Below are 13272 nucleotides of genomic sequence, written 5' to 3'. Positions count from 1 at the left end.
CAAAGAGTTACCATCCCTTTAAAAATGAGGGTCACGTAAACCAGCCAAAGTGAAAGGTGAGTATAGACACTTAAGACATGAGACGGTTCATGTTCTGAGATGCTCTACTTCACCCTCTAGATGACAAAGAGCGGTTGTACCAATGACACAAGACCTGTGCAGCAGAAAAAAGATCGTAACCCAGCTTAGCATCTCAATTACATTCCCTTCCCAATACCTTTAACAAAGGATGCCACAGGTACCAGGAAAGATATGAAGTCACCAAAGGCAGGACCCGTGAAGAACAGTACCGGGAAAAACTGTCACGACAGAGACAGACGAGAGTAGGCACCCAGTATGGCCAAAACAAAAAGAATCCATCATACAGAGTCCATGATAAAACCCAGTGGGAAGAAACTTGTAACCTAGCACAGCCTCCTTGCAGCGAGGGGCAGTACCATCAGCACTCCGTAGGGACAGGCACCTGGCACCACCAGCCATATGGGGAACAACTGGGTATAGTCACCTTAATCGTAATCGGTCAATAATCATCACAGACTATAGTGCTCAGCGTGAAACGCACCTTGTAATTCTGGTTCGATTCGAAGTTGGAAAGTGGAGTGCCGCAGGCGGTGGAGAAGGGCATGACCTTCACACCTCTGTACACGAGGCCTTTGTCATACAGCTGCTTGAAGACCCACCTGGCAAGGCAAGAGATGGGGCTTTAAACTACAGAGCCAAAGTCTGCCATTCAGATGCAGACCCCTATGCCAACGTCTATAGTTCTCTTGGGAGCATGTTGGTAAAAAACACTTAATGGTCAAATGTAGATGATAATTGCTATTACTGAGGCTGGGGTAATGCTTAGCGGTAGAGCTTGTCTTAGCATGGGCAAGGCTGGAGTACACACACCAGCACCATCTACTGACATGGAAAGATACTTATTAACAACTGAGAAAGCACTCGTGCTCACTGCACAACACATTATCAATGAATAAATCTGTAACTATTGGCATACAGATTTTACACTAAAACTCTTAGAGCTATGATAAAACAACTTTTTACCAACATCCACTAGCATTTGGGGATTTTCTTCAGGTTTTTGGCACACTTAAATAATGCTTAAATAACTAGGCAACAGACCCTTACTCAATTTTGCCTTTTCTTTTGTTAAAACCTTCATTGGAGTTACAATATCCCTAGGGAATTTTCTGTTAAGTCTTTCTTACTAAGTAGCCCAGGCAGGCAGGCCTTGAACTCACAATCTCCCTGCATTACTACTGCTTGGATTGTACTTATGGGCCACTACCCACAACTAAATGAGTGGATTAAATGCTCTCCCACAGGGCTCAATGGTAGAGTATTTGCCCAATGTGTAAGGGCTTGAGTAGGGTCTCCTACTTGCCCAAATGTCATTTTTATGGGGAAACAAATGGGGGGGGGGACACATAAATCACTTTCATGGTATTAGAAAAAACTAGAAGATATATATCACATTTACTCTAAAAACAAATAATGAACTTGTAAACAAACTTATTTAGGCGTGCACCTTCTCCTCTGAGCAACGAAAGAGAATGTTTATCATTCCTACAATTTAAAATAAACCTACCAGACTGATTCCATGAACTGTGGGTATAGCGTTTTGTAGTCATTGTCAAAGTCGATCCATCGGCCGAGTCTGGTAACAGTAGACTTAAAAACATGAATGTTAGAGTAGCATTAGGAAATAATACCATAACGAGTTTTACTTCTGTTATCACTACCAATGAGTATTTGGGGAAATCAAAACAATCAATCAATGGTTCAACAATGTTTGAAACATTATTTCAAACAACACCTAAGGTTAACAAGTTTTCTTAACATTCACTTCTTATACATAGACATTGTTATTTCTAAATATAATTACTTAAGTCATTATGGACTGAGGAGGTAGGGTTCACAGTGTATTTCTGGTTTGAAAGCTGTTATATATTGTACTGGCTAGCTTTGTGTCAACTTGACACAGCTGGAGTTATCACAGAGAAAGGAGCTTTAGTTGGCGAAATGCCCCCATGAGATCCAGCTGTGGGGCATTTCCTCAATTAGTGATCAAGGAAGAGAGTCCCCTTGTGGGTGGGACCATCTCTGGGCTGGTAGTCTTGGATTCTATAAGAAAGCAGGCTGAGCAAGCCAGGGGAAGCAAGCCAGTAAAGAACATCCCTCCATGGCCTCTGCATCAGCTCCTGCTTGAGTTCCAGTCCTGCATCCTTTGGTGATCAACAGCAGTATGGAAATGTAAGCTGAATGTAAGTAACCCTTTCCTCCCCAACTTGCTTCTTTTCTTTCTTTTTTTTTTTTTTTTTTGGTTTTTTTGAGACAGGGTTTCTCTGTGTAGCCTTGGCTGTCCTGGAACTCACTCTGTAGACCAGGCTGGCCTCGAACTCAGAAATCCACCTGCCTCTGCCTCCCGAGTGCTGGGATTAAAGGCATGTGCCACCACGTCCGGCCCCAACTTGCTTCTTGGTCATGATGTTTGTGCAGGAATAGAAACCCTGACTAAGACATATATAAACCAAGCTGGCCTCAAATTTAGGATAATCTACCTTCTGCTGTCCTCCCAGTACTGAGATTATGGGTGTGTCCCACCATGCCCAGCGATATTCATTGATAAAAGTCTTTTGCAACTATTACTTGGCGAACATCAGAGAAATAACTAGCTAGGAAGAATTTACCAATAGTTGCTAAAATTAATGTCTAAAAGTATCATAAGAAAAGGCATAACAGAAATAGTATTCCCATAAGATACTTATTAACTGCAAAGTCAAACCCGCACTTCACCAAGGGAAAAGCCAGGCAGCACCTTAATGAAGGGAATAATTAATTGGGTACACATGCATGATGCCATAGATTCAATCCCTAGCAACCACCTCACCCCCTCCCCCTGCTCCCCACAGTGACATGGTCCTAAAAGACTAAAAGGAAGACTAAAACAATGCTGTACATCAAAGAAAACTGAGGCCTTGCCACTAAAGGCTAGACAGACTACAGGGTCAGAAAGACGAGTGGGTGGTACAAGAGGATGGTATTTTGTTCATGTTAATTAACTGCCTTTGTGATACTGACGATGTCAGCACTGGAAAATGACAGGCATAGGGGATCGCTTCATACCAGGTGGACAGTGATATGCTTTAGCGTCTCCCAAGCTGAAACAGTTTTGGAAACAGGTAGAGCATGGTGGCACACACCTTTAATCCTAGCACTTGGGAGGCAGAGGCGGGCAGATCTCTCTGAGGTCTGTGTTCTGAGCCAGACTGGTCTACATATTAAGTGTCAGGCCAGCCAGGACTACACAATGAGACCTTGCCCTAAGGGGGTTGCGTTGGGGGGAGAATCAGAAACAAAAATTTAGATTTTAAAAGCAGATCTACATTAAGGCAGCATTCACCCCAGCAGGATTGCCCTGCTGGATTAGGCATGAAAGTGAACTCTATCTGCCAAGAAGCTGAAGCCACTTGGGGTCATGTCAGAAGGGCACTAAGGGGAACCCTGTGGGAGAGGGAACAGAGCAGCCTGCATGAAGGACCAGGAAGAGAACAGGGCAGCGCCTGTATCTCCAGCACGCAGACTACTGAGGCCAAAGGACTTGAGCGTTAGTTAGACCACCAAGAACACCAGGAGATAAATACAGAGATCATTTAAAAAATAAAATAAAATAAAAAGACTTATTTATTTAATATAAGTAAGTGAGTATACTGACCCTGGCTTCAGACATAACAAAAGAGGGCCTCAGATCCTATATCCATTACACATGGCTGTGAGCCACCATGTGGTTGCTGGGACTAGAACTCAGGACCTCCTGAAGAGCAGCCCGTTCTCTTAACCGCTAAGCCATCCTTTCAGCCCAAAGTACAGAGACTTTTGAAGAGACCATGACTACAGCAAGAGGATAAAGAGAAAAACGAAAAAGAACCAAACACCAAAAGCAACGCCGGGATGTGGTGCTTCCTTACGGGGATTAATGTTCAAAGGGACCCAAGCCCTCCTGTGACACAAGCTCACGCAGGCAGCCATACTTGGGGAAATATTTCATAAAAAGCACGAAGGATGCTTAGCCATGTCTATCTAGTCCCACATCAAAGCCAGACCTGCTGTCCGTGCTTCTGAAAGCACCCAGCATACCTTCCACTCGGAAGAGTATCTCATCACGATGGCTCGGCACTGCTTGTTGTACTCCGCAATCCCCATTTTGGCCACATCCTCCGGCCCTTTGATGCCCAGTGTCTTATCAATTTCGTATTCCTGAAAATATTAAGCAAGACGGTTATGTTAACAGCCACGCCTAATACAAGCCGCAACAGAAACCAAAACAGCTAACAGAAATACATGCAAAGAAGATTCTACCGTGAAACCACACAGTACATAATAATAGGGAAACAAATTCAAAGGTAACATCTGATATATTCACAGACAGTGAGAACATCACAGGACTGGAGACTCAGACGTACCACAGGTAAGCCGTGACAGTCCCACCCGAATCTTCTGTCAACGTGAAACCCGCTCTGGTGAGCGTATCTCGTAACAATATCTTTGATTGTCCCAGCAAGTATGTGTCCATAGTGAGGCAGTCCAGTAGCAAAGGGAGGCCCATCATAGAAGGTAAATCTAACAGATAATACAAAATACTGCAGGTCATTTAAAAACAGCAGACATTCAGGATGATTTTTGTATTAAGCAGCTATCATATGAAAATGTTCGGGGGTGAGGGAGTGGGATCAACAGGACTAGAAAAGGGACATAATTGATTAGAAATCTACTGGAGGTCCAGCCTTCACAGTGGCCATTCAGACAGAGCTGGGGGAACTGCTATCCTGTCATCCGCTCAATGTTTATTTTCTCCAAAACATAAGTAAGTTACCAGTGATCCCGAGGTACCTCATCAATGAAGCAGGGCAGTGGACGCCCATCCTAACATTTTCGAAAGGGAAGGTTCATAAGGAATTCACTGATTTGACATTAGTAGCCTTTCCTAGGAATAAATACTGTAGGACCCGGCTACAGAGGGCAGAGATGATTGTAAATGCAAGAAAGAAAGCAGTAAATAATCTCCATTCTGATGATTTCTGACAACCAGGGACTCACCCATTCCTGTACAGATTCCTACTGTATGGAGAACTCTGAGAACTTACGGGTAAATGAAGAGTGGGCATTAAGGGAGCTAAGCACAAGGGATGGCTGTGTGTAAGCAAGGGTCGGCTGCGTGTAAGCAAGGGACAGCTGTGTGTAAGGAGTCTGTCTTTACTGCAGAAACTCACGTACTTTGGCCTGAGTTTTGACTGTTTGAGGCATTCCTGGAAACAGTTATGTTTGGACCAGAACTCCAAGATTTTTTCTTCTTCCGCAGGAAAACTGATGTTTTCTGGAACTTGTTGAACCATTCTGTTGCTGAAGAGAAATCAAATTTGTAACAGTCATAGCAATTCTTAATTTAGGAATAGCAGGCTAACAAATTATTAAAGTGCATATACACAGGACTGTCCACACTGTGTGTGTTAAAGTGAAAGCTTTATTGGGTATTGATGTATATAATACACAGTGTGCTCTCTTAAAGGATTCAAGTCAGCTGAATAGGATTTTTAGGATATTTAAAGGCATATAACCACCACCACTTCAGAATATTTTCAATTTTTCCCACGACCATGAGCAAGCACATTCTCTCTAGTTCAGCCACGGCAACTAATCTTGTTAAGTCCATAACCATTTGTCTATATTTCATATGTTCCTGCTGGACGGTGGTGGCGCACGCCTTTAATCTTAGCACTTGGAAGGAAGAGGCAGGTGGATCTCTGGGCTAGCCTGCTCTACATAGTGAGTCTAGGACAGCCAGGGCTACACAGAGAAACCCTGTCTTAAAAAACAAACAAACAAGACGTACCACCACCACCACACCACCACCAAACCCTGAAAGTTTCACATAATTGCCCAGATGTGGATCTGCTCAGTTTTGAAGGGTCAGTCATGCTGTACAACACACTCATAGTCCATACAGCTCTGCCACTATTTGTCAGTTCATCAGTATTCATATTTGAATTGATTTCCCTTTTTGGCTAGTATCTAAGGTTGTTATGAACATTAAGTTCAAACTTCTACAAGGACATGTTTTCTTTCTTGTGTATATGGCTAGCTATGAGTAGGATTCATGGGTCATGTGACTCAGTTTCTAACTTTCTGAGGAACCACCAAAATGTTTTCCACGGGAACTGCACCATTAACATCCCATGAGCAACGAATGGGGTGCCCACTTCTCTGTATCCTCCTTACCACTCCGCACTGACTCCAGATCGGCACTACCTCGCAGGGCCCGAGGCAGCGCGTACCTCTCACCATTGTGCTTCTCATCCACCACTCCGCACTGACTCCAGATCGGCACTACCTCACAGGGCACGAGGCAGCGCGTACCTCTCACCATTGTGCTTCTCATCACGGTATACCACCTGAAGATTAATGTTTATTCGCCTTTTGCCCTCTTTGAGTTAGACTAACTTTTCATGGTTGAATTTTAAAAATTCTCAATTCTGGATACAGTCCTCCTCTGGGGAGTTGTCTTGGTGTAGGGGCCAGAGGGGTCTTACCTCAATCACTTCTTGTGCTAGATGGCTTTACGTCAATTTGACAGAAGCCAAAGTTATCTGAGAAAGGAACCTCAGTTAAGAAAACGCTTCTGTAAGATCGGGTGTAGGCAGGTCTGGAGGGCATTTTCTTAGTGATTGATGGGAGAGGACACAGCCCACTGTATGTGGTGCTATCCCTAGGCTGGTGGTCCCAGCTTCTCTAAGAAAGCAGGCTGAGAAAGCCATGAGGAGCAAGCCAGTAAGCAGCATCCCTCCACAGCCTCTGCATCATCTCCTGCCTCCCTCCAGGACGCTGCCCTGTTTTGAGTTCCCATCTCAACTTCTTTCCGTGATGAACAGACATGGAGGTATATAAGTCAAATAAACCCTTTCTATTTTTGGTCATGGTGTTTCGTCGAAGCAATAGCAACCCAAACTAAGACACTTCACCTTTTTCCTTCTTTTGTATTTTTAAAACCTTAGGCCAGACACAGTGGTTCACACCTTACTCCCAGCACTTGGAAGGCAGAGGCAGGCAGTTCAAGGCCAGCCTGGTCTATATACTGAGTTCCAAGCCAGCCAGAACTATACACCGAGATCCTGTTTCAAAACAAATGAAAACCCTGCCTTATTTATTAATATGTATGATGCATGTGCAAATTCTCATTTAAATTCTAAACAAGCTGGTGACCAGATTTTTAAGCCAAAATTCAATAAGATGGGGACAGGATTGCTAATGATGAAAGAACAGAGAAGACAGAAACCTATGTCCTCAGGAATCCCAGCAGCCAAGCATGGCTGATCTAGGCGAGAAGGCCTACACGCCTCAACCAGACTTGAAAGCAGTGGAGTTTAAGACTGAGGCTACCGGGCTGGTGAGATGGCACAGCAGGTAAGAGTACCCGACTGCTCTTCCAAAGGTGCAGAGTTCAAATCCCAGCAACAACATGGTGGCTCACAACCATCCTTAATGAGATCTGACTCCCTCTTCTGGAGTGTCTGAAGACAGCTACAGTGTACTTACATAAAATAAATAAATAAATTTTTTTTTTAAAAAAAGTTTGCCAGCAAAATAGTGATCAAAGATATGTTTTTTAAATGTTCATTAATTTTTCATATTCAAGTATCTCTTGAGTGTTTTATAGAAAAAAAAAAAAACCAAAATACAACAACAACAACAAAAAAAACAGAACAAGGCAGGTGGGGCATTTCCCTAAAATAGCCCGTTTCAACCAGAGCACAGAATTATTCATTACTGAGAGATGCATGGCGTTTTGGATCAGCTGCTACTTCAACATTCAGCCTTTCAAAGACAGAAAGAGGTTTCTGAATTTATTGATTTACCAAGGGTCCTTTGGTTTGGTGAGTAAGAGGTTGGTAAGAGATCGTTAGGTTTTTACAAGTTCATTTTGCCACTTCTAATGGACTGCTATTGACTGCTCTTGTCCCTGGGAGTCATCAGAAATGCAGATTCATCGGGGGTCAGAATGTTCACTTAAATTAGATCCCTAGGACAGGCTCCTGCTGAACACACTTGGAACACTATCACTCACAGTGCCCTGATGATCCAGTGATATCTACCCCAATCTCTGTTAAGAACACAAGATCTAAACTTTCTGGGAAGCAAGAGGAGAGCTTTTACTGGACTTCCTATGATGCGCCTGCTGTTCTCCAAAGATTGAGAACCACACTATTGTTCCAGCAAATACAAAGGCGGGGTGCAACAGCGCTGACCGTTGAAGGAAGAACAATGTACCAGTGACCGGGCTATGGCAGCTGCTGAGAAGAAACAGCTCCCATGCATAAATCACAGGATTTTTCTAGCCCATTGTATCCACTGGAGAACCGTACCTGCACAACAGCCTCCAGCAACCACAGGGCAGTGGGGGAGCAGACTTGGGTGGAGAAGGGCCGGTAAAACTGCCAGCTTATGCACAGAAACGCCACCCATCTTCCTTCCACACACAATCCAGGTCTTTCTTCCTTATTCTGTAATCCCTTCAGATATTTTAGCTCTGCTTCCTGCTCTGCGATTTCATTTCCTTTTTGAGGCAGTCCCATAGAGTTCAGGGTGGTTTTGAACTCCCTGGGTAGCTGGGGATAACTCTGACCTTCTGATCTGGTGGTCTTTACCCCCCTGAATGTTGGGATTACAAGTGCTTTGGGTTTGTGTGTTGGCTTGTTATTTGTTTTGGTGAGAGCTCAGCCTGCTTCCACTTCCTAAGTCTTGGGATCAAAGGTGTGCTGTGTACCACAACTTTCCAGCTCACAAGTGTGCTTTTGGGGGGGGGGGGGGACTGCGGCTTGAACCCAGAACTTTATGCACGCAAGGCATGCACTCCAGCTACTGATCCATAGCCTTACCTGTCCATTTAGCTACTTCTACACTATTTCCACCAACCTTCATTTAAGATGATTTCAACTTACCCACAATGCCATGGGTGCTGCTGCTTATGTTGACACACATCTACCATACCATCACTTGGGAGGCTGAGGCAGGAGGACAATTTGAAGCCAGGCTAGGCTCCATGGGAGAGACATACATCATCATCTTACTTTTTACACCTGACTTCTCTTTTAGCTCTGCTAACGGGCTCCACTATCCATCTCTCTAATGTGCATAGGTATTATCTGCATGTATGTTTCATGTACCATGTGTGTACTGTGTTCCACAAAAATGGCATTTAATTGTCACTCAGGGTTGTCTCTTCACAGGAACAAGTGACTAAGACATCAACAAAAACAACAACAACAAAACACAAGGCAGTCAAACAGAAACGCCCCTCCAAATCCACAGGGTACTGGATTCAGGACCTGTTGGAATACTCAAACACAAGGAAGCTCAAGTCTCTTATAAATATAGTATTAGCATATAATTTATATGCATCTGCCTGTGTATTTTAACTAATCTTTAGATTACTTATCATACCTAATACACTTAAAATCTAGATACACAATTGCTATACTCGACTGCTTAGGAAATAATGACCAAGAAAATAGTTTGTACACGTGTGGTACATGACACTACTACAGACCTAATCACATAGTATGAGCACTGGCTGGTTGAAACCCCGGGTGCAGAACTAGTAGTTAGAGAAGACCCAACTCTATACTTTCTACCTGTACACTGAGAAACATAAGAGCAAGTCTCAGATACACCAGTTTGTACTCTGTGAGTTTTTCAATGATTTTTTGCTTATTTCTCTAACATGGTAAAAATGAGAACAAATTCATGAGGTTGGAAACGAAGTTACATTCTCACATACTCATCACGCACACATCCCAAGCCAAAATAACAACGATCCCCCCATATTCTGTCCAGACAGGATGGGGTTTATATAAACCTTTGAGTATAATCTCTGTCCACTTTCAGTCCAAGCCTAAAGGAAACGCTGATAAGGCATCACTTCACACCTCCAATCCCCAATAGTTTGTTCTGTAGGGCCGCCAAGCGTGAGCTTATACTGCATTACCTGACTCTGTGAGCCCAGGACAAGCGTGCAGCACATAACCTACCTACCTTGGTACCCATGGATAAGTACGCGCAAATCCTGGCACAGTTGGGAGAAGCCCGGACTCCAGAAAGACTCCTAGGTTAGTTCTTTTAAAACACCTAACTTGGCAGTGACCTCAACCACCTTCCGATCTTCTCCCGGATACTACATCACCCTGCAGTCTCACACCTCGCTGCTCATAAGTCACCAAGGTCCCACTAAGTGACGGGGGTACTTCTAAGGATCTCAGTTCTCCACCCAATGAGTCAGGCCAGAATCTGCGCGCAGCTCTGAGTTCTGCAATGTTACCTACTCTCCCTCCACGAAGGCTCTCTGGAAATAGCTTTGTGCCCGCAGCTCACTCACTGTGAGAAGCAGCGTGCTCCTTTTTCACCGCCTCGTGCTGTCTGGAGGTTGTTACACGGGCGGGCCTCGCTCGGCGGCCCAGAAGAGAGCGGAGGGTGCGGCTTACCTGGGAACCCGGAGAGCTCGCTCAGGTTGCAGCCTGCGACCACGTTCCGCGTCTGGAGGTGATGCAATACTGACAGTGCCAGGCTCAGCCCCTCCACGGCGCCCAATCAGCGTGTGCCATCCAACACCCACGAACAACGCGTGTGGCGATTGGCCCGTGCATAACTGCAGAGCAGGACGGGAGCGTCCCTGCAAAGGAAGGCGAAGGCTCTCCAGAGCCCTGACCTGGCAGGTCAGTGGCTACTCACCTGTGGTAAAGATTTGCCTCCTAAGACTTGGCCGATGAACAAGAGACACCCTTTAGTTCTGGGTCCATATGTCAGTACGCTCTCTTTTTTTAAAGACTTTATTTATTTGTACTCAGTCTCCTGCCTGCATGTATGCTTTGTAAGCCAGGATGGTGAAAGCTAGGGATTGAACTGGGGACCTCTGGAAGAGTAGCCAGTACTCCTAACCTCCGAGCCATCTCTCCAGCCCCAGCTTAAATTCTTAAATATATGTCAATATATGTGAATATTCTTAAACATATCAGTATATTTGAGATGTGGACATTTGACACCATATAATATTAGTTTAGACTCAGGGTCTCTTGTATCTCCTGCTGGCCCCGGAACTCCTAAGCAGCTAAGGAATGACCTTGAAGTGCAGATCTTCCTGTCTCCAGGATAGAGGAGTTACAGAAATGTCCCATCACACCCGTTTTTATATGGTGCCCTGGATAAGCCGGGCATTCGTGCACCATAGCCACACACTCTACCAACTGAGTTAGATTTCCAGCTGTGATGGCATCTAAAATTTATGCTACACATGAAACTTGTGTCAAGTGACTCCCACAATTATTTTGGGAACGGTACATATTAACCTGGAGACTGCTAACCATGTGGTAAATGGCAAGAGAAGGGAAGAGGGTCTGACGATAATCTGAACTCTTTATTGAACGTCATTGGAATGGTTCTTTCCATTTCAAAATTTTGCTTATGTATCATTATATATCTACTTAGTACCCTTCAGATCCGGTCTAGAACAAATGAGAACGTTGACCCCCATCTGTGAAAGAAAGTTTTGGCCTTAATAAGTCGACAGCGTTAATTAGGTGAGTAAGTGCCTATTTTATTCATTAGTGACAGAAAACAAACAAACAAACAAAACCCGATTTGGCCTAAATGAAGTAGAAATCTTGGCGAGTTTTAGAATATTTTGATAACTGTTGAGTGTTTATTCAACAGTTCTAGGCTCTACTGTGTCAAAAATTAGATGCAGTGTTTGCCTGTGCTTCTTGCTTTCTTATGAGTACCTGTATTAACCAGAAATATTTGGAGTTTTTTTTTTTTTTTAAAGATTTATTTATTTATTTATTATATTTAAGTACAGTGTAGCTGTCTTCAGACACTCCAGAAGAGGGAGTCAGATCTTGTTACGGATGGTTGTGAGCCACCATGTGGTTGCTGGGATTTGAACTCCGGACCTTTGGAAGAGCAGTCGGGTGCTCTTACCTACTGAGCCATCTCACCAGCCCCATATTTGGAGTTTTTAAGCTTTGCATTCTTTAAATTGCCAATTGGTTCACCTCATGTCTATCCTCTGTTCAGCGTGCAGAAGTAGAACAAAGGCCGCTGCACAAAGTGAAAGAAACCTATGTACCCACAGGTAGTGTAGACTGGACCACATGGTTTAAAGATTGGATTGAGAAACACTATAAACTACTGTTGGGAAGTAAAGAAACAGTTTGTCTAGAAAATAGGTAATTAAAAAACTTTCAAGGTTGGGTGGTGGTGGTGCACGCCTTTAATTCCAACAGGCAGATCTCTTGAGTTTGAGGCCAGCCTGGTCTACAGAGCCAGTTCCAGGAAAGCCAGGGGTACACAGAGAAACCCTATCTCAAGAAAAACAGAACAAAATCCTGGAAAATGTTGGCTGTGGCCAAAATAATACTACTTGGATTCAAGAGTACTTTGTGTTTGTTTTTTATTAAGGAGCAAGTCAGGTAAAACTGGCTGGGAATATAGTTCAGTAATAGAGTGCTTGCCAAGTCTGCAAAAAGCCCCAAACAAGACAGCAAACGCAAGTAGTCAGAGTGTAAGATAGGCAAACTGTGGAGATGACAATTGGAAGCAGCAGCTCGTGTTACATCTTGTAACAGAGAACTGGGAATGGGGAAGGCTTTGAAATGGAGTCCTTGGCACATTTAAGTATGGGCACAGCTCTTCGGTTCTCCCCAGTTATAACCTGTAGAAAATGGAACCAGTGGCTGAGCTTATTTTCGCCCAGACCTCCAGAGACTGGAAGCATGTTTCCTGCTTCCAGGGACACTTGCCCTTGGCTTCTAATTGCCACACTTTAAAGAAGCCCTTGGATAGACAGTGAGTGGGCCAGGCATCCAAGCAGAACCGCTATGCCCAGCTAATGCACCCCATTGACTAGAGAGCAGGAAATCCTAACCAAATGAAGTATATATAAGCAAAACTGGCTTTTACTAGGATCATTTGCTATGAAATGATGACATAGGGTTGACATCAAGAGAAAGTGTAACACCTTAAGTATCTTTCCACATAGCTTTTAATCTCTAGGTCTGAAATCCAAGAAACAGAAATCTACAACAGGTCTTCCAACTTTGTAGTCTATTTTACTTGTCCAAATGATTTCATCTCTCCAGTTCCTGTATATTATTTTACTAAAAGCAACAACCCCCCATAGGAGTCAAGTATCTGTGTGACATAGGGAATGTAGAAATGATTAACAAC

At 43.9% G+C, this 13272-nt stretch overlaps 1 protein-coding gene and 1 non-coding gene across 2 annotated transcripts in view; both read right to left on the bottom strand.

Moving 5' to 3' along the window:
* The window catches only part of Iars (isoleucyl-tRNA synthetase), a 46585-nt gene extending 35983 nt beyond the window's left edge, over positions 1 to 10602 (bottom strand). Inside the window, exons 1-6 of the mRNA XM_021215643.2 lie at positions 10533 to 10602; positions 5275 to 5400; positions 4464 to 4620; positions 4138 to 4257; positions 1589 to 1671; positions 563 to 680 (exon numbers count right to left, since the gene is read on the bottom strand). Of these exons, the coding sequence (XP_021071302.1) occupies positions 563 to 680; positions 1589 to 1671; positions 4138 to 4257; positions 4464 to 4620; positions 5275 to 5393 (597 nt within the window). The 5' untranslated portion in view covers positions 5394 to 5400; positions 10533 to 10602. The remainder of the gene's footprint in view (positions 1 to 562; positions 681 to 1588; positions 1672 to 4137; positions 4258 to 4463; positions 4621 to 5274; positions 5401 to 10532) is intronic.
* LOC115065637 lies at positions 8315 to 8447 on the bottom strand. Its single transcript, XR_003845407.1, has one exon. It is a non-coding gene; the product is annotated as a small nucleolar RNA SNORA84 (small nucleolar RNA).
* Positions 10603 to 13272: the final 2670 nt, after the last annotated feature.

The sequence above is a fragment of the Mus pahari genome, chromosome 16 (genome assembly GCF_900095145.1).
Source record: "Mus pahari chromosome 16, PAHARI_EIJ_v1.1, whole genome shotgun sequence".
Lineage (NCBI taxonomy): Eukaryota > Metazoa > Chordata > Mammalia > Rodentia > Muridae > Mus > Mus pahari.
The sequence above is the reverse complement of the archived record's forward strand: the minus strand, read 5'-3'. Positions and strand labels throughout refer to the sequence as shown.